Consider the following 22328-nt stretch of genomic DNA (forward strand, 5'->3'; position numbering starts at 1 on the left):
TGATGCATTTTGGTTGTGGGACTTTGTCAAAAGGCACGTCGCTCCTTGTTCCATCTCTTGACAGAGGTCTCACTATGTTTGTTGCCACTGTGACAATATTATTGTCTTTCTAACGGACCAGCAACTTGTCTCCTTGGGTCAGAAACTCAGAGGTTCCCGGGTTAACTTCATGAAGTCCTTCTGTGGCTTGAATGGGACATCAAACAGACGATTTTGCCTCATCGTTCCAGAGCTCCCGCATCCTCTTTTTGTCTTTTCATTGAGGAGTGCAAGCGAAGTGAAGAGGTTGTTGTTAGAGGAATTCTAAATTCCTATATGTTTTGTAGCCAAAACCAAATTTGCACTCTCTCTATTTCATTAATAAGTTGTACATTTATTAATTATGCATGAAATAGATCGAGACCAGTCTTAAAAGTCAGGTAATAGCGTTTAATTCAAGTGAGTACTGACCCAAAATACAAAGAGCATTTGATTTTAAAGAGAGAACATAAAATGACGTCATCAGTTTCACACACTCTCTCCGATCCCCACAATAGTGCAGTGTCTTCAGGTCTGGAGATCTTCTTCTACTCCCCTCATAAAACAAACATTCCAATCTGTCTAAAAGACATTTCCTCCTCCACTAATGGAACATCAAAGACCATTCTTATCTGTCAGAAAATATATATGCCCTCCTTTCTCCCTTAAACCCACAAGGTACAGACAATTAATTCGTTCTACTTACATTTTCAGTAACAGCTTAACCAAGAACCCATACATTTCATACCATAACATAATAGTATTAAGAAAAATGGTTCTTAAATAAATGTATACATAATTAATCATTTCAACTATAATTTCCTCCAACAGTTGTCATGAAGGAACTTGCAACTTTGAGGCACCTGAGATTGCTCTGCAACACCAAGAACGACACTGGGCCCATGACCCAACCCAGTCTCAGGGAGGAGAGTGTGGGGTGGTGAGGGGTTCGTCATCATCACTGATAACGTTTTTCCTGTCATGATCAGTTTGCATAGGTTCAGCATATACATTCAACAGCCTTGCTGGCAAATGGCCTGTCTCCCCCTCATAGTCCATATCTGACCCATCGCTATCACAATCTCTGAGGGATAACTGCAATGTTGCTAGCCTTGTCTGAGCAGTCACCTAGATCCAACATATCCAGAACTTGACACAAAGTGAAACTAAAAGAAAGAACAGAGTAGAAAGTTTGGTAAAACAAGAAGTATGTGTATACCTAGATGCACTGTGTTATCCCACCGGTCACTATTGTTGCCGTCAACATGTTTACTCATTCTATGACCACACTGAACACAGTTGAGTAATTGCAAATGCATAAATCAATACTAGACACCTTAGAGATGATGTGTACCAAAGATCTTTGTCCTATCTGAATGTTAACATACTTTACTAACCTTTTGTTTGGGAGCTTTGATGCAGCCAGCGTCTTCTCATGGTGCAACCAGGAAGTAAACAGCTCTGGTCATGTGACAATTTACAATAAACACGTGACACTGCACATATTTCATTTAGAGCCTTTATTATTTCAATATTTGCTGGAATTTGCATTGATACATCATTCAGTAAAAATTTTAGAGCCTCATAACTTGAAACGTCTTTTTACGGTCACTATTGTGACTGATGGGATTAAATAGGTTAAACCCTTTACAATGAAGATCTGTGAAGTTATTTCGATTTTACGAATTATCTTTGAAAGACAGGGTCATGAAAAAGGGACTTTTCTTTTTCTGCCGAATTTACAACTGATTAACCTCTTCCTGGGGTCAAGTAGAATTAAGGCAGTTATACATTTTTTAAAACATTACAATACATTCATTACATAATTCGCATCACACTAAGTAATTGCCCTCAGGCCCACACTAAACTACCACATATCTACAACACAAAATCCATGTGTATGTGTGTGTATAGTGCATATGTTATAATGTGTGTGTATGCATGTGTCTGTGCCTATGTTTGTGTTACTTCACACTCCCCGCTGTTCCATAAGGTGTATTTTTTACCTGCTTTTTAAATCTGATTCTACTGCATGCATCAGTTACCTGATGTAGTCATGGATCTATGTAGTACTGTGCACCTCTCATAGTCTGTACTGGACTTGGGGACTGTAAATAGACCTCTGGTGGCATGTCTTGTGGGGTATGGATGGGTGTCTGAGCTGTGTGCAAGTATTTTAAACAGACAGCTCGGTACCTTCAGCTTTTCAACACCTCTTACGAAAACAAATAGTGATGATGTCAATCTCTCTTCCACTTTGAGCCATGAGAGATTGACATCCATGTCATTAATGTTAGTTCTCTGTGTACTTTCAAGGGCCAGCTGTGCTGCCCTGTACTGAGCCAACTGCAATTTTCCCAAGTCCCCCTTTGTGGCACCTGACCACACTACTGACAGGTATTCCAGGTGCGACAAAACCAGGGCCTGTAGGAACTGCCTTGTTGATAGTGTTATTAAGAATGCAGAGCAAGTCTAACAAGACAGCCCCCACAATTATCATCAATTTCTCTCAGCCGATCATCAGTCATTTGTGTAAGTGCTGTGCTTGTTGAGTGTCCTTTCTATGCGTGCTGAAAGTCTTGTCAATTTGTTAACTATGAAATAGCATTGTATCAAACATCCTTTTTTTCAGAAGTTCATTAAGGGTCAGTACCAGGCTGATTGGTCGCCTATTTGAGACAGTAAAGGGGGCTTTACTTTTCTTGGGTAGCGGAATGACTTTAGCTTCCCTCCAGGCCTGAGGGCACACACTTTCTAGTAGGCCTCGGTATTCAATACACGGGCGCAGACCTCTCTCCTTCTTCTTCACAAAAAAGAAACTTGAGGAGTTAAGTGGAGGACCGAGTGGAGGACCGAATGTACCCCTGATGCAGGGATTCGGAGACATATGTTTCCATAGCCGCCGTCTCCGCCTGTGACAGGGGATACAGGGGATACATGTGACTCCTGGGAAGTGCGGCGTCTACCAGGAGATTTATCGCACAATCCCCCCGTCGATGGGGTGGCTCTCACCTTCTTCTTGGAGAAGGTGAGAGCCAAATCGGCATATTTGGGGGGAATGCGCATTGTGGAGACCTGGTCTGGACTTTCCACCGTAGTAGCACCAACGGAAACCCCTAAACACCTCCCTGAGCAATCTCGCGACCACCCCGTTGAGAGCCCTCTGTTGCCATGAAATGGTGGGGTCATGACGAGCTAACCAGGGAAGGCCTAGTACCACGGGAAATGCAGGAGAGACAATGAGGAAGAGACTGATTCTCTCCTCATGACCCCCCTGCGTCACCATGCCCAGGGGAATGGTAGCCTCACTAATCAACCCGGACCCTAGTGGTCGACTGTCCAGAGCGTGAACTGGGAAAGGCCTAACCACTGGAACAATAGGGATCCCTAACCTATGGGCGAATGCTCTGTCGATAAAATTCCCAGCTGCACCTGAATCGACAAGCGCCTTATGCTGGGAATGCGGGGAAAACTCAGGAAAGTAAACATGCACAAACAGGTGTACAACAGAGGGCTCTGGATGAGAGTGGTGCAGGCTCACCTGGGGCGACGCCAGAGTGCCCTGTCTGCTGCCTCGACTCCTAAAGGAACCAACCTGGCACCGACCAGCAGTGTGACCTCTGCGGTCACAGATGGTACACGTGAAAGCCCCTCCTCCGGCCTCCCTGAGCCCAGCACCTCCCAGCTCTACAGGGCAGTGGTGCTGGGAGGGGGAATCGACAGAGCCCTCTCTGGACGTCCGCGGGTGGCCAGCAGGTTAGCCAACCGAATGGACAGGTCCACCAGCTGGTCGAAGGTGAGGGTGGTATCCCTGCAGGCCAACTCCCGATGGACATCCTCGCGCAGGCTGCAGCGGTAGTGGTCGATTTGGGCCCTGTCATTCCATCCCGCTCCTGCGACCAGACATTCCAGGGCGAACTCCTGGATGCTCCTCGTCCCCTGCCTCAGGTGGAAGAGACGTTCACTCCTCGAAGTGGCCCAACGCCACATCTTCTTCTCCCCACATGGCGTTAACCCACTCCAGAGCTCTCCCCGAGAGGCACGAGCCGAGGGCGGACACCCTCTCACTTCCCGATGGAGCCGGGTAAACGGTGCCCAGGTATAAGTCCAGCTGTAGCAGGAAACCCTGGCACCGTGCCGCCGTCCCATCATACTCCCTGGGAAGGGCGAGACGCGTCCCACTGGGACTGGATCCAGGAGGGACGAGTTGTGGTAACCCCTGTTGTGCTGGTGGAGGCGTCTGAACGACGTGGTCCATTGCGACGCCGAGATGTTGTAGCATCGCCGCGTGTTCTCTGACGCACTCCTCGACTCCTATAACCGGGGTACCTGCTCCTGCTGACTCCATGGTTAGGTGTGGAATTCTGTTAGGTATGCGTAACTGGCTACAAGGGAGTCAGGCGCAGGAGAGCAGAAGTTGGGTAGCCAAAGGAGCCTTTTATTTTCGGCTAACAAAACGCAAGGCACTAAGAACACTAAACACAATATGGGTTGACATAACCCAGCGCAAACCAGTCTAGCCTGCACATACATGAAACAACAAACAATTCCACACACAGACATGGGGGGGGACAGAGGGTTATATACACGTCTAATACTGAGGGAATTGAAACCAGGTGTGATGGAAAACAAGACAAGACAAATGGAAAAATTAAAGGTTGATCTGCAATGGCTAGAAAACCGGTGACGTTGACCGCCGAACGCCGCCCGAACATGGAGAGGAACCGACTTCGGCGGAAGTCGTGACACATAGAGCCATGACTACATGGAACTCTATTCCACATCAAGTAACTGATGCAGCAGTAGAATCAGATAAAAAAAACAGGTAAAAATACACCTTATGGAACAACGGGGACTGTGAAGAGACACACACAAAGGTACAGACATACGCATGCATTGTGATATTGTTGAATAGTGGTATCAAACATTTTGTATTGTATATACGTATGTAGTAGTGTAATAATGTTGTATGATGTGCTGTTTAATCTTTTGATTTAATGTCATATTGTCACGCCCTGACCGTCGATTGCTTTGTGTGTTTCTATTTTTTGTTTGGTCAGGGTGTGATGTGGGTGGGCATTCTATGTTTTTATGTCTAGGTTGTGTATTTCTATGTTTTGGCCAGGTATGGTTCTCAATCAGGGACAGCTGTCTTTCGTTGTCTCTGATTGAGAACCACACTTAAGTAGGCTGTTTTCCCACTGTTAGTTGTGGGTGGTTATTTTCTGTTTAGTGTTGGTTAAACCTTGCAGAACTGTTTCGGATATTCTTTTTTTGTATTCAGTGTTCAGTCAGTTAAGCTAATAAAGATGAACACGTACCCCGCTGCATTTTGGTCCAATAACTCTTCTTCTTCCGACGAAAGCCGTGACACATAATGTAAGTGCTTCAATATATTGTGCCCCAGGAAGAGTGGGGATCCCTAATAAATACAAATAATGCTGTTTTTACTGTACACTGAGAATACAAACATTAAGAACATCTGCACTTTACATGACAGTCTGACCATGTGAATCCAGGTGAAGTATATGATCCCTTACTGAGGTCACTCGTTAAATCTACTTCAATCAGAGTAGATGAAGGGGAGGAGACAGGTTAAAAAAATATTAGTAAGCTTTCAGACAATTGAGACATGGATTGTGTATGTGTGCCATTCAATGTGAAATGTACTTATTCATGTCAATGGAGTGCTAATGTTTAGAGGGTCTACACCAGAAGTTAATTAAGGGTTATAGGAGGACGGTATGTAGTCTGTGCAACTAAGCTTGGAATGTGTTGAGTGTAGGAAAGCGATTTACATGTGGCAGACATTGATAAGGGGAGACGGGTGGAGATCTTAGACCCTAACAATGTCACTGAGGGAGAGGGGGGGGAATGTATAACGTTTACATTATGTCAGGATATGTTATTGTTAGCCATCAGGGATCCTCTGAGAGAAGAGACAGTCTGGTACCAATCACCATGACAGCCTTGAGTTGGGAAGGAGTGAGCACTTTGGGGTAGAGGTCCAGGTTAGATGATGTGAGGAAGAACCGATATCACAGGTTCTGTCGAATAACAGCGATGCATTGGCTGTTCAGATGTGGAGGAGAAGACTCAGCCTAGGAGAAAGGGATAAATATCAGTGTTTGTGACATGTCGTTCCTCTGAATTACAGATGTATCAACCCTTTGGGAAGAATTAAACTTGGTTAAGCTTCTCTAGTGTCCGTGAGTTATTTACTACGAAAATTAGAACAGTTTGAACAGGGTATGGTAGTAGGTGCCAGGCGCACTTGTTGGTGTCAAGAACTGCAACGCTGCTGGGATTTTCATGCTCAACAGCCGTGTGTCTCAAGAATAGTCCACCACCCACAGGACATCTAGCCAACTTGACTCAACGGTTTGAAGCATTGGAGTCAACATGTGCTAGCATCCCTGTCGAACGCTTTCGACACCTTGTAGAGTCCAAGCCCTGACGAATTGAGGCTGTTCTGAGGGCAACTTAATATTAGGAATGTGTTGCTAATGTTTGGTATACTCAGTGTATAAGTTGACCCTCAATAATCAAATGGATAGGTGTAAGCAATTATGTCCAGCTTCCCTTAGCTAGGTGTCTTAGCTAGACAGGGAGAGAGGGAGAAAGTGAAAGGTAGAAGTTGAAAGAGGAATAAAGTGAGAGTGGATTAGAGAGTTGGAGAGAGAGAGAGAATGGCAGAGTGAAAAGAAAGATAGCAGTGTATATTTACTGTATTAAGAAAACCAACCAGCTCTGAAAATCTAGCTAAATGTGAGTTTGAGCTAATGAGGAAGACTTGAAGCATGGAACACTGACTGACGCTTGCTTATGTTTATTTTTTATTTTTTACATTTTCTTTTATTTCACATTTTATCTTGGCGACCTGGCAAAAATAAAGCAAAGCAGTGCGACACAAACAACACAGTCAATATCACTGTTACGTTCCCCAGATTATGTGTTGTAGTTTGTGTATTTGCATGTGTTTATTTCAGGAAATGGCTTCCTGAAATCCCTCAAGCAGCTGATTGGTCGACTCCAGGGCTAATTGGAGAGCTGACCCCGCCCCCTCGTCAAGACACAGCTGTCTCCAATTTGGGGTGGCAGGGTAGCCTAGTGGTTAGAGCGTTGGACTAGTAACTGAAAGGTTGCAAGTTCGAATCCCAGAGCTGACAAGGTACAAATCTGTCGTTCTGCCCCTGAACAGGCAGTTAACCCACTGTTCCTAGGCCGTCATTGAAAATAAGAATTTGTTCTTAACTGACTTGCCTAGTAAAATAAAGGTAAAATAAATTACCCATTCCTTCAGAAGCTATATAAAAGCCAATGTTCTGTTCAGAAGATCTTTTTTGTAGAGGATTTTGCTGTAGGTAGATTTGCTAGAGAGATTTGCTGGGAGGTCATTGTAGAGATTTTGCTAGAGATCTTGCTAGAGGTTGATTTTGCTGGGAGTTCATTGCTGAGAGTTGGTATGTTTTGTGAGTTTGTTGCTCAGATAGAACTTATTTGATGTCCTTTGTTTCTTAGTTTGTTTGTGAAATTGTTTAATATTCTGTTTCATTTGTTCCCAGGGGGGAAGGGGAAGGCACCTAGGGAGTGCTTAGGCAAGAGGCCCGCGGGCATACATATACCCGTAGCATATTCGCTGTCTAGGCACACTAGGTAAGACCTGGGCGGACCACCCCTTGTATTTTGGTTAGGGCACCAGGTGGTGCTAAATTAGGTAAGTAGTGGGTAGGCAGGTAAGATAGGAGAGGGGGGGGGCTTTGAGATTTACTTTCTTTGCTTTGGTTCCGTCCAGCCCCTTTTCCCCATATTACTGAGTAAAGGAATAAAGTCCTTGTAAACGGTACCACATTCTGCTTGTCATTTTTACTCGCACCTACAGTCCATACCTTTTTCGCTTCACAGAGAGTTTAGTTGTAGCAGGGTGTTGCGTTCCCTCTTCATAGAGGCATGCGTAACATAATGGGGGCTCATCCGGGATCTTTCCATTAAACCCACCAGACCCTGCTGCTCTGAGCTCTCTCTGTGGTTAGTGATCGAGGTGTGATGGTAGGTTGTGAGTTTGGATGACTTGTTTAGTTAGTGTGTTCAGGAGACTGCATTGTAAAAGATGGCTGCCTCAGCCATCTCCAAGTTTTTTGAAGCGCCCTCTATTGATTGTTTGTTGAGGTTTCGTAAAGTAGACCTTGTAGCTATAGCTGACCATTAGGGCTTTCTCAGGGAATACAAATCCATAAAGGCTGAGCTGTTGGTGCTAGTCAGGGAGGGTTTAGTGAGAGAACAGATTCTCTCATTGCAAGGAGAGGAGACGGGTAGACCTTCTGATGCCAAGTCGGAGGACAGGGCGGAGGAAGGGGTTCCTCGTACCCCTTTTACATTGCCCCGATTCGATCCTTTATCTTCTGCTTCGGGTCGTTCAGATGGGACTGCTAGGCTGAAGGTGAGGCTGGCTCGGTTAGAAATGGAGCAAAAAGATAAAGAGAGACAGATGAATTTTGAACTTGAAATTAGGAAAATAGAAGCTGACAAGGAGGTGAGGATCCGACAACTGGAGCTAGAGGCTGGCTCCAGTGCGACTCCACAAGCTGCTCATCATCCAACCCACTTCGATGTGAGTAAAAACATAGCTTTAGTCCCTCCATTCCGAGAGTCGGAAGTTGATTATTATTTCTCTGCGTTTGAGCGTGTGGCCGCTGCGCTGCATTGGCCACTCGAGGTTTGGCCGCTTCTGTTACAATGTAAATTGTCTGGGAAAGCCCAGGAAGTAGTAGCTGCTCTCTCCCTGGAAGACAGTTTACATTACGATACAGTTAAAACTACCGTGTTGCGGGCTTATGAGTTGGTGCCTGAAGCTTATAGGCAGCGCTTCAGGAACCACAAAAAAACGTCTCACCGTACATTTGTTGAATTTGCTAGGGACAAAGAGTCTCTTTAGTCGTTGGTGTTCAGCCAGCAAAGCTAACACCTTTGCTGATATTCGGGAGTTGATGCTGTTGGAGGACTTTAAAAGCAACCTCCCAGATAGACTTGTAGTTCATTTAAATGAACAGAAAGTGGTGACATTGGCCCAAGCAGCAGTGTTGGCAGATGAGTACGCTTTGACACACAAGACTGTCTTTGGTGCACCACGTTTTGAAGGCCGGACGATTACGTCATCAGTTCCTCGTTCAGGTCGCTTTTCCTCTAACAACCCTAAGCCTTTTCAAGAAATCCGTGAATGTTATTACTGTCACCAAAAGGGTCACGTGATTGCGGACTACCCAGTTTTGAAAAATAAACCGAAACAGTCCCTGTCACCGTCCCCAAAAATGAAAGGTGTGGGTTTAGTCAAGTCTTTGGCTCTTCCATTGGATCGAGTTGTTGATTCAGCATTTGAGAAACCGGATCCTGTCTATGCTCCGTTTATCTCTGCCGGTTGTGTTTCCTTAACAGGAGAACAAGCTGATCAAAAGCCTATCCAAATCCTACGAGACACCGGGGCGGCGCAGTCAGTCATCATTACTGATGCTTTACCCTGGTCTCCTGAAACGTATTGTGGCTCACATGTCATATTACAGGGGATAGAGACAAAAACCGTACCTGTACCATTACACTGGGTCCACTTAGTGTCAGACTTGGTATCAGGATGTTTCCGTGTTGGTGTAGTGTCTACACTGCCAGTATCAGGAGTAAAATTGCTACTAGGGAATGATATTGCTGGTGGTAATGTCACTCCTGTGTTAGAGGTAGTAGACAACCCAGAAATCAGACCTACAGATGAGAAATTGGTTCAAGCATTTCCACATGTTTTTCCTGCTTGTGTGTTAACGAGGGCACAATCTCGCAAGCTAGGAGATGTGGTGGATTTGGCTAGTTCTATTTTTGAGAATGTTGAGGTAGAAGACAATGCACTGAGTATTCCTTCTGCATTGCCGACAGTTTTTACCCCGTAAAAACTAAGGCAGGGGAAAACGAAATCGCGCCCCAATTACATGACATTCTTTTGTCTGTCACCCCTGAGAAGGTGATTGAATGTCAAAAGAAGACACCAGTCTTCGCAAGTGTTTTGCTTCGGTAATTTCCATTGAGGAAGCTAAAACTAGAGAGACTGCCTACTTTATGGAAGCAGGAGTTTTGATGCGTAAATGGGCATCTCATGACACCATTAATGACTGGAGTGAAGTGTGTCAAGTGGTTGTTCCTACACCGTTCCGACAGCAGGTGCTGTCACTCGCCCATGACCAGGCGTGGTCTGGACACTTGGGGATCACAAAGACTTATAACCGGGTCCTTCGTCATTTCTTCTGGCCAGGTTTGAAGTCTGACGTGGTCCAATTTTGTAAAACATGTCACATATGTCAACTCACTGGGAAAGTGAATCAAACAGTTCCTCGAGCGCCGCTCTGCCCGATTCCTGTGGTGGGGGAACCGTTTGAAAGAGTGATAATTGATTGTGTAGGTCCATTGCCGAAAACCAGGTCAGGTAACCAGTTCCTACTAACAATAATGTGCAGTGCTACTCGATACCCAGAGGCTATTCCTCTCCGTACTATAACGGCTAAGACTGTGGTGAAGGCACTGGTGAAGTTCTTCTCTACGTTTGGACTCCCTAAAGTAATCCAAACTGATCAGGGATCCAACTTCATGTCTAAACTGTTTTCAAATGTGTTAAAGACATTGTGTATTTCCCATCAGGTCTCCAGTCCGTATCATCCAGAGAGTCAAGGGGCTCTAGAACGCTGGCACCAGACACTGAAGGCAATGCTACGCAAGTGTTGTATGGATACCAGTACTGATTGGGATGAGGGGGTGCCCTTTGTCCTATTTGCTATAAGGGAAACGATACAAGAGTCCTTAGGGTTCAGCCCTGCTGACCTTGTGTTTGGACACACCCCACGGGGTCCGCTGAAAGTTTTGAAGGAGCATATCTTATCTCCTACACCCAGTAGCGCCCCTAAAAATGTGTTGGATTATGTCAGTAAGATGCGGGAGAGACTGCACGCCGCATGTGCGTTAGCCCAAAAGTCTCTCTCCTCGTCTCAAAAACGCATGAAGTTGCATTATGACAAAAAGGCTGTTGGCCGTTCATTTGCACCAGGGGATCAAGTTTTAGTTTTGTTGCCAATCCCTGGCTCATCTGTCAGCACGTTTTTCTGGACCATATCTGGTGGAAAAGAAACTCAATGACACCAATTATGTGATAAAGACACCAGATCGAAGGCGTTCTTCCCGTGTGTGTCATGTTAACATGCTGAAAACATATTATGTGCGTGATTCTCCCGACAGCTCCTCAGGTAAGCCGGTCCAGCCCGCCGTCTCCAGTGGGGCTGCGGTGGTGCTGAAGCCTGGCTGGGACCTAGATGAGGATAAGGAGGACGGGTTGGAGTTACGCCATACATTACAGCAAGGTGAACGCCTATGTGATTCAGAGATGCTGAAGAAGTTACCCTCTCAAATGGAACATTTGGATAATGATCAAACTAAGGATCTTATCCTATTGATAAACAGTTTTCTCAGTGTGTTTCAGGACATTCCAAGTCGCACATCCATCTTGGCACATGACGTGGATGTGGGGAACGCTGTTCCTATACGTCAGCATCCGTACTGGGTTAATGCTAAGAAAAGAGAGGTAATGAAAAGTGAGGTAGCTTATTTATTACAGAATGACATGGCAAAACCCAGTAACAGCTCCTGGAGTTCTCCATGTATTCTTGTTCCTAAGCCTGACGGTACGTCCCGCTTATGTACGGACTATCGTCGCGTAAATGCAGTTACAAAGTCTGATTCTTTTCCTCTACCACGCTTAGATGACTGTATTGATAGAATAGGCTCTGCTGCTTACGTTAGTAAGTTAGATTTGTTAAAAGGTTATTGGCAGGTGCCTCTGACCTCTCGAGCTTCTGACATATCGGCTTTTGTTACGCCAGATAACTTTGTACAATACACTGTGATGCCCTTTGGCATGTGTAATGCACCTGCTACTTTTCAGCGGCTAGTTAACATTGTGTTTGAAGATGTGCCAAATTGTACTGCGTACCTTGACGATGTGGTGATTCATTCGTCTACTTGGTCTGATCATCTCTCCACTTTGAAAAGTGTGTTTCAGCGGTTGGAGAAGGCTTCTTTAACCCTCAATTTGGACAAGTGTGAGTTTGGCTATAGTGACTTACTTAGGGAAACAAGTGGGACGAGGTCAAGTGCGCCCAGTAACTGGCAAAGTGGAAGCAATTGTTGACTTTCCTGCTCCCACTACTCGCCGCCAGTTGCGCAGATTCCTAGGGATGGTAGGGTACTATCGTACATTCTGTAAGAATTTCTCGACGGTAGTTGCTCCCCTTTCATCTCTGCTTAGTCCCAAGGTACCATTCAAGTGGTCCAAGGACTGTAACTACGCTTTTGAGTCCCCTAAAGCGCTACTTTGTAGTGCCCCAGTGCTTGCCGCCCCCAACTTTGACAAACCTTTTAAGTTGGAGGTAGATGCTAGTATTATGGGGGTGGGTGCGGTTCTCTTACAGGAAGATGAAGACGGAGTGGATCGGCCCGTCAGTTTCTTCTCCCGTAAGTTCAACTCGTGTCAGTCAAGGTACTCTACAATCGAACAAGAGACGCTGGCTTTATTGCTTGCCTTACAGTTCTTTGAGGTATATGTGGGCTCCAGTGCCTTGCCTGTAGTGGTCTTCACAGACCATAATCCGTTGGTGTTCTTGAAACAAATGTACAACCAGAACCGCCGCCTTATGCGGTGGGCTCTGATAGCTTATGTGAAGGGCTCGGCGAATGTGGTTGCTGACGCTCTATCACGGGTTTACTAACTGGGGATACGTTGGCATTTATTATTGCAAAACTAGGTTTGCAATTTTTGTGGTGGGCGTGTTACGTTCCCCAGATTATGTGTTTATTATGTGTAGTTTGTGTATTTGCATGTGTTTATTTCAGGAAATGGCTTCCTGAAATCCCTCAAGCAGCTGATTGGTCGACTCCAGGGCTAATTGGAGAGCTGACCCCGCCCCCTCGTCAAGACACAGCTGTCTCCAATTACCCATTCCTTCAGAAGCTATATAGAAGCCAGTGTTCTGTTCAGAAGATCTTTTTTGTAGAGGATTTTGCTGGAGGTAGATTTGCTAGAGAGATTTGCTGGGAGGTCATTGTAGAGATTTTGCTAGAGAGATTTTGCTAGAGGTTGATTTTGCTGGGAGTTCATTGCTGAGAGTTGGTATGTTTTGTGAGTTTGTTGCTCAGATAGAACTTATTTGATGTCCTTTGTTTCTTAGTTTGTTTGTGAAATTGTTTAATATTCTGTTTCATTTGTTCCCAGGGGGGAAGGGGAAGGCACCTAGGGAGTGCTTAGGCAAGAGGCCCGCGGGCATACATATACCCGTAGCATATTCGCTGTCTAGGCACACTAGGTAAGACCTGGGCGGACCACCCCTTGTATTTTGGTTAGGGCACCAGGTGGTGCTAAATTAGGTAAGTAGTGGGTAGGCAGGTAAGATAGGAGAGGGGGGGGGGGCTTTGAGATTTACTTTCTTTGCTTTGGTTCCGTCCAGCCCCTTTTCCCCATATTACAGAGTAAAGGAATAAAGTCCTTGTAAACGGTACCACATTCTGCTTGTCATTTTTACTCGCACCTACAGTCCATACCTTTTTCGCTTCACAGAGAGTTTAGTTGTAGCAGGGTGTTGCGTTCCCTCTTCATAGAGGCGTGCGTAACAATCACAATATAAAATTCTATATAGTGTGTGCAAATGAGGTAAGGGAGGTAAGGCAATAAATAGGCCAGAGTGGCAAAATAATTACAATTTAGCAATTCAACACTGGAGTGATGTACAGAAGATGAATGTGCAAGTAGAGAAACTGGGGTGTAAAGGAGTAAAAAAAAGTATAATAGTGAAGTAGTTGGATGGGCTATTTACAGATGGGCTATGTACAGGTGCAGTGATCCGTGAGCTGCTCTGACAGCTGGTGCTTAACGTTAGAGAGGGAGACATGAGACTTCAGCTTCTTCTTTTCTCCCCCCCCCCCAATTCGTTACAATCATTAGCAGCAGAGAACTGGAAGGAAAGGTGGCCAAAGCAGGAATTGGTTTTGGGGGTGACCAGTGAAATATACCTGCTGGAGCGCTTGCTACGGGTGGGTGCTGCTCTTGTGACCAGTGAGCTAAGGTGGGGCTTTACCTAGCGAAGACTTATAGATGACCTGGTGCCAGTGAGTTTGGCGACGAATATGAAGCGAGGGCCAGCCAACGAGAGCATACAGGTCGCAGTGGTGGGTAGTATATGGGGCTTTGGTGACAATTTGCTGAGTAGAGTGTTGGAGGCTATTTTGTAAATGACATTGCCGAAGTCAAGGATCGGTAGGATAGTCAGTTTTATGAGGGTACGTTTGGCAGCATGAGTGAAGGATGCTTTGTTGCGAAATAGGAAGCCAATTCTAGATTTCATTTTGGATTGGAGATGCTTAATGTGAGTCTGGAAGGAGATTTCAGTCTAACCAGACACCCAGGTATTTGTAGTCAGAACCGTCCAGAGTGGTGATGCTGGACGGGCGGACAGGTGCGGGCAGCAATCAGTTGAGCATGCATTTAAGAGCAGTTAAATGGAGGCCACGGAAGGAGAGTTGTATGGCATTGAAGCTCGTCTGGAGGTTAGCTAACAGTGTCCAAAGAAGGGACAGAAGTATACAGAATCGTGTCGTCTGCGTAGAGGTGGATCAGAGAATCACCAGCAGCAAGAGCGACAACATTGATGTATACAGAGAAGAGTCGGCCCGAGAATTGAACCCTGTGGCACCCCCATAGACTGCCAGAGGTCCGGACAACAGGCCCTCTGATTTTACACACTGAACTCTGTCTGAAGTAGTTTGTGAACCAGGTGAGGCAGTCATTTGAGAAACCAAGGCTGTTGAGTCTGCCGATAAGAATGTGGCGATTGACCGAGTTGAAAACCTTGGCCAGGTTGAATACAGTATTGTCTCTTATCGATGGCGGTTAGGATATCGTTTAGGACCTTGAGCATGACTGAGGTGCACCAATGACCAGCTCAGAAACCAGATTGCATATCGGAGAAGGTACGATGGGATTCGATATGGTCGGTGATCTGTTAACTTGGTTTTCGAAGACCTTAGAAAGGCAGGGTAGGGTAGCTATAGGTCTGTAACAGTTTGGGTCTAGAGTGTCTCTCCCTTTGAAGAGGGGGATGACCGCGGCAGCTTTCCAATCTTTGGGGATCTCAGACGATATGAAAGAGGTTGAACAGGCTAGTAATAGGTGTTGCAACAATTGTGGCGGATCATTTGAAAGGGTCCAGATTGCCTTGCCTGGCTGATTTGCAGGGGTCCAGATTTTGCAGCTCTTTCAGAACATTGGCTATCTGGATTTGGGTGAAGGAGAAATGGGGGGAGGCTTGGGCAAGTTGCTGTGGGGGCTACAGGGCTATTGACCGGGGTAGACAGGTGTAAAGAATGGCCAGCTGTAGAAAAATGCTTGTTGAAATTCTCAATTATCATGGATTTATCGGTGGTGACAGTTTCCTAGCCTCAGTGCAGTGGGCAGCTGGGAGGAGGTGCTCTTATTCTCCATGGACTTTACAATGTCCCAGAACTTGTTGGAGTTTGCTACAGGGTGCAAATTTCTGTTTGAAAAAGCTAGCCTTTTCTTTCCTAACTGTCTGTGTATATTGGTTCCTAACTTCCCTGAAAAGTTGCATATCACGGGAGCTATTCGATGCTAATGCAGTACGCCACAGGATATTTGTGCTGATCAAGGGTAGTCAGGTCTGGAGTGAACCAAGGGCTATATCTGTTCCTGGTTCTAAATTTTTTTGAATGGGACATGCTTATTTAAGATGGTGAGGAAAGCACTTTTAAAGAATAACCAGGCATCATCTACTGACGGAATGAGGTCAATATCCTTCCAGGATACCCGGGCCAAGTCGATTAGAAAGGCCTGCTCGCTGAAGTGTTTTCGGGAGCGTGTGACAGTGATCGTTTGGCCGCAGACCCATTACGGATGCAGGCAATGAGGCAGTGATCACTGAGATCCTGGTTGAAGACAGCAGAGGTGTATTTGGAGGACAGGTTGGTTAGGATAGTATCAATGAGGGTGCCCGTGTTTACAGATTTGGGGTTGTACCTGGTAGGTTCATTGATCACTTGTGTGAGATTGAGGGCAATGTCCCACTTTAGGTCCCCTAACAGTATGAGCTCTGACGATAGCTGGGGGGCAATCAATTCACATACTGTATGTGATTGGAACCGTAGCAACAGAACATATGATGCAACAAACGCATCTAAACAGCATTGTCTGAAAAGCATCTAAACAATATTTTGTACTGCTGGGAAATAAAGGTCTTCACTTTTATTTATTCCTCAATTTCATCATCACTGAACACATCCACAGCCAAACTCATTCCATAAACCAGTCTAAATAACAGGTTGCACTGTCAAAAAAACAAAATACAAGTTAGTGGCCAAACAGCTAGACTTGTTTACAATGTACCACATCTCTGGTGAGCACAAGGGAGTATATGTAATATTGTTTAGAAAAGAGATGTGTGTCAGCTAAGCTAACAGTACCTAAATTCATTACTCTAAATTCAGCCATGTTTGTTTGACAAGCGTGAACTCCCTAATCCCAGAATGCCATTCAATATAAGACGCACATAAACAAAGTCAGATGGCTGCGCCCATTGCCTGAAATATTAACTTAGTTTGGACACTTCAGCACAGTACAAATCTTGTATGTACTTATTACAGTGTATACAAGAACCGGGGCACATGACTTGACGAGTCGTTTACCATTTTTGACAAATCACGAAGCAAATAAAATGTTATCAGCTCACAGCTCTTCACCCCAAATACAAGCCTACTGCTTAGCCTAACCATAGCACGAAAGCTAAACCTGGATGACTAAAGCAAACTGGATGAAATATGGGGAAAAATCCACCAAAATCTGTTTTAATCTTCAACATTGAAATGGTACCAAAAATAATTTAAGCATATGTTTTCATTTGTCTCCTCCATATCCTCTAACTGAAGCTAATTGTATGCATTTCTTTTCTATTAATAATGTACAATTAACAGCAATACAAAGACTCGTGAAAGTGAAAGTGAAAGTAATTACAGAGGAAAAAGTAATTACAGAGGAGGAACTTCTTGATGCAATTGAAGCCTGTAAGTCTGGGACAACTCCAGGGCTGGATGGCATACCAAACCTTTTTAGATATACTCAGAGGACCGTTATTAGCATGTTTTAACCACTCCTATCTAAATGGTAGATTATCAGACACTCAACAAGTAAGTCTGATTTCATTATTAATGAAACGGGATACCAGTGGGAAATATTACGATCCAGTCCGTTTAAAAAAATTGGAGGCCTCTTACAGTGTTGTGATGCAAAATGTATAGCGCATAGAATTAAAAGGTATTGTCGTGAATTATTAATTATAATCAGACAGGTTTTTTACATGGACGATACATTGGAGATAATATAAGGCATGTACTGGAAACAATAGAACACTAATGTAAAATCTGGGACACCAGGCATGCTTTTCATAGCTGACTTTGAAAAGGCTTTTGATAAGTACGACTGGAGTTTATATAGAAATGCATGGATCACTTCAATTTTGGAGAATCTCTTATCAAATGGGTTACAGTTATGTATAGTAACCCTATGTGTAAAATAGTAAATAATGGCTACTTCTCAAAGTTTTAAACTGTCAAGAGGAGTAAAACAAGGTTGCGATTGGCATATTTATTATGGCTATTAAAATCAGCTCCAACAATATCAAGGGATTAGAAATGCAGGGCTTAAAAACAAAGGTGTCATTGTACGCTGATTAATGTTCTTTAAAATCCACAACTTGGATCCCTACAGACCCTCATAGAGGATCTAGATAATTTGGTTGTAATCCAGAGGTTATACAAATTATGAAAAGTGATATTACGTATTGGATCACAAAAGTTTACTTTTGCATTACCATGTAGTTTACCAATGTTCTTATGGTTATGGAGATATACTCAGTATACATATCCCGAAATAAATAAATGATCTCACTCCAATAAATTAATAGAAAATCAGCAAAAGTAGATGGTACCCGTAAAACACCAGTCTCAACAGTGAAGACTCCGGGATGCTGGCCTTCTAGGCAGAGTTGCAAAGAAAAAGCCTTAGCTCAGACTGGCCAATAAAAATATTAAGATGGTCAAAAGAACAGACACTGGACAGAGAAGTTATGCCTAGAAGGCCAGCAGCCCGGAGTCTTCACTGTTGACATTGCGAACAGTGTTTTACGGGTACGATTTAATGAAGCAGCCAGTTGAGGACTAGTGTGGCATCTGTTTCTCAAACTAGACACACTAATGTACTTGTCCTCTTGTTCAGTTGTGCACCAGGGCCTCCCACTCTTTCTATTCATGTTAGAACCAGTTTGCGCTGTTCTGTGACGGGAGTAGTACACCACGTTGTAAGAGATCTTCCGTTACTTGGTAATGTCTTGCATGGAATAGCCTTAATTTCTCAGAACAAGAATAGTCTTTGTTTCGGGACATTTTGAGCCTGTAATTGAACCCACAAATGCTGATGCTCCAGATACACAACTAGTCTAAAGAAGGCCTGTTTTATTGCTCCTTTAATCAGGACAACAGTTTTCAGCTGTGCTAACATAATTGCAAAAGGGTTTTCTTATGATTAATTAGCCATTTAAAATGATAAACTTTGCTTAGCTAACACAACGTGCCATTGGAACACAGGAGTGATGGTTGCTGGTAATGGGCCTCTGTACGCCTGTGTAGATATTCCATTAAAAAATCAACCGTTTCCAGCTACAATAGTAATTTACAACATTAACAATGTCAACACTGTATTTCTGATCGATTTGATGTTATTTAATGGACAAAAACAAGGACATTTCTGAGTGAACCCAAACTTTTGACTGGGTGTGTATTTGAACTTTTGAATGGGGGATTGGAAGTGACTCAGACGATTACATTGAGGAAGCTACAATCTATCTGCAATATTAAAGCTGATCTACTCCTAATAAAAGAAATGGGGATGAAACCATTTAGGGGGGTTTATTATTATTTGTATTTTTTTTTTTACTCCATGGGAGGTTGAAATCGGCGACGGTATCATGGGGGGAGATATGATATTAGGAAATATTCCTATGATGGGGGATTTATCAATAAATGGGTTGCAAGTTTATACGCTAAATAAAATCCCTGGAAAGTAGGGGGGTCTGAGCTGGCAACCCTGAGGTACCATAGTTACAATCTGATGAAGGTTCAAAACAACTGGGAAATTGGAAGTCTTGGATGTCTTCATACTTGATCTGGAGAAACGTCTGGAGAAGTGCTGGGGCTCTTGTTGAAGTGAAGTTGTCTGGCTCAGTAAAGCCTTAAACATAAATTGTCCACAACAGTGAAATGGGCTACATCTGTGAATTAATGAGGCGGAACACACCACAATTCAAACTTTTTTTAGTAAAATTTGTTAGAAAATCATTTGAACTTCACAATTTGAAATTACCTATAGATACCGGTACCCTCTGTATATAGCCTCACTGTTATGTAATTTTGTTACTTTTTATTTTGTTACTTTAGTTTATATAGTAAATATTTTCTTAACCAATAATGCAGTTCAAGAAATAGAGTTAAGGGCTTTCACGGTTAGGTCTACACGTTGTATTCGGCGCGTGTGACAAATACAATTTGATTACTTTTTTGAAATCCAGAGTATTTTCCACGTAGATTCCATGTCACATTACATTGATTCAACCAGTGTGTTCCCAGTGGGAAGTGTTTTATAAAGGAGGGCCAACACATGAAATAGAGCCTGGCTAATTCCCTGTTTGATCCTTGGCACTCAGATTCAAGTTGTGGACTAGATGAAGGGACAGATCTGTGGAAAGGCTGATGGGGAAGTCGGACAGGAATACCATACACCCAGTGGACGCCTGACCAATAGCCCAGTCAGCTTCGCCCATTCCTGGGTGCTTCCTTCCGAAAACTGCCGTGACAAGTCTGGTAAGTCTTAGCCTACTGCCTATGCTGCATCACTTTCACAAATGTCAGTTAATTTAGTTAACATATTACTGCACCCATCTATCCCAGAATGTTGCATGAAGATCGAGTCTGTAAAGCTGGAGAAGCAGGTGATTGTTGATGGCAAGGAGTCCAAATGCTACTGAGTATGTGATGCGCTGTCTGCCTGGCTGCCTCCCAGTGAGGACCATCCCTGTCACCATTGGTTTCCACTGCCTCCCCACCGGTAAGTCTACAAAACTGTTTTACTGAAGATGTCAAACAGTATCTGATGTAGTCAATGAACACATCTGCAAATCCTAATTCCTCATTTTCTTTCCTATTCAAGATTTCAACTTGAATGGGTCTGAGCAACATCTATGATAAGAGTGTGGACCTGAGGGAGACTGCAGAAGACCATTTGGTTTGTCGCTGCACTGAACAGTGCTTAATCTCATTGTCATCTTTGCCACAAACACAGTTCTCTTTTATTTCACCAATTTTCTGAATGACTGTTCCTAATATAAATTTGAATACATTTCAAGCAGCATTGCAAAACCCATTGTTTTCTGAAAATAATAAAAAATAAATGGTGGGACTATATGGAACATAATAATTTAAGACTTCAGAAAGTATATGCCCTCAAAGTATTCGCACCCCTTTGCTTTCTCCCGAATTCTGTGTTATGGCCTGAATGTAACATTTATTAAATTTAGATTTTGTCACTGATCTACACATGATACCGCATAATATCAAAGTGGAATTTTGTTTGTAGAACATTTTGCAGTTTAAAAAAAAAGCTGAAACGTCTTGAGTCAATGTATTCAACCCATTTGCTATGGCAAGCCTAAATAAGTTAAGGAGTAAAAATGTGCTTAACAAATCACATAAGATGCATGGACTCATTCCGTGTTCAACAATAGTGGTTAATGTGATAAAAAAAAAAAACTACCCAATCTCTGTACCCCACACATACAGATAATTGTGTGATATATATATATATATCACACAATTATCTGTAAGGTCCCTCAATTGAGTATTGAATTTCAAGCAAAGATACAACCACAAAGCTCAGTGAGGTTTTTCAATGCTTCGCACCAAGGGCACAGATTGGTTAAAAAAAAAGAAGCTTAATATCCCTTTGAGCATGGTGACATTATCAATTAGGCTTTGGCTAGTGTATCAATACACTCAGTCACTAGAAAGATACAGGTGTCCTTCATAACTCAGTTGCCGGAGAGGAAGGAAACTACTCAGGGATTTCACCATGAGGCCAATGGTGATTTTAAAACAGTTTCAGAGTTTAATTGTTGTGATTTGAGGATGGATCAACAATGTAGTTACTCCACAATACTAACCTAAATGAAAGAGTGTAAAAAAGGAAGCTTGTACATAGTAAACATATTCCAAAACATGCATCCTGTTGGCAACAAGGCACTTAAGTAATACTGCAAAAAATGTGGTATGCTTGTCATCGGCAAGGACTAAGGAGTTTTTTTCGGATAAAAACATGTAACACAGCTACAGTTGAAGTCGGAAGTTTACATACACCTTAGCCAACTACATTTAAACTCAGTTTTTCACAATTCCTGACATTTAATCCTAGTAAAAAAAATCCCTGTTTTAGGTCAGTTAGGATCACCACTTCATTTTAAGAATGTGAAATGTCAGAATAATAGTGATTAATTTCAGCTTTTATTTAATTGATCACATTCCCAGTGGGTCAGAAGTTTACATACAATCAATTAGTATTTGGTAGCATTGCCTTTTAAATTGTTTAACTTGGGTCAAATGTTTCGGGTAGCCTTCTTACAAGCTTCCCACAAGAAGTTGGGTGAATTTTGGCTCATTCCTCCTGACAGAGCTGGTGTAAGTGAGTCAAGTTTGTTGGCCTCCTTGCTCGCACACGCTTTTTTAGTTCTGCCTACAAATGTTCTATAGGATTGAGGTCAGGGCTTTGATGGCCACTCCAATAACTTTGTTGTCCTTAAGCCATTTTGCTGCAACTTTGGAAGTATGCTTGGGGTCATTGTCTATTTGGAAGACCCATTTGCGTCCAAGCTTTAACTTCCTGACTGATGTCCTGAGTTGCTGCTTCAATTTATCCTTATGATGCCATCTAATTTGAAGTGCACCAGTCCCGCCTGCAGCAAAGCACCCCCACAACATGATGCTGCGACCCTCGTGCCTCATGGTTGGTATGGTGTTCTTCGGCTTGCAAGCATCAAGGACCCTTTTTGTTTCATCAGACCAGAGGACATTTCTCCAAATAGTATGGTTTTTCTACCCATGTGCAGTTGCAAACCGTAGTCTGG

General features: G+C 43.6%; 1 protein-coding gene and 1 long non-coding RNA gene across 2 annotated transcripts; one reads left to right on the forward strand and one right to left on the reverse strand.

Annotated features, from left to right (window-relative positions):
- Positions 1-408: 408 nt before the first annotated feature.
- Positions 409-1475, reverse strand: LOC121839929. Its single transcript, XR_006079240.1, has 2 exons — positions 1416-1475; positions 409-1184 (listed from the first exon to the last, which is right to left on the reverse strand). It is a non-coding gene; the product is annotated as an uncharacterized LOC121839929 (long non-coding RNA).
- A 17792-nt stretch (positions 1476-19267) lies between these two features.
- vtg2 (vitellogenin 2) lies at positions 19268-20521 on the forward strand. The gene is given in 6 exon segments (XM_042300496.1): positions 19268-19298; positions 19867-20016; positions 20104-20176; positions 20178-20260; positions 20300-20307; positions 20363-20521. Coding segments are annotated over 6 exon segments (504 nt in total).
- Positions 20522-22328: the final 1807 nt, after the last annotated feature.

Source organism: Oncorhynchus tshawytscha, linkage group LG18 (genome assembly GCF_018296145.1).
Source record: "Oncorhynchus tshawytscha isolate Ot180627B linkage group LG18, Otsh_v2.0, whole genome shotgun sequence".
Classification (NCBI taxonomy): domain Eukaryota; kingdom Metazoa; phylum Chordata; class Actinopteri; order Salmoniformes; family Salmonidae; genus Oncorhynchus; species Oncorhynchus tshawytscha.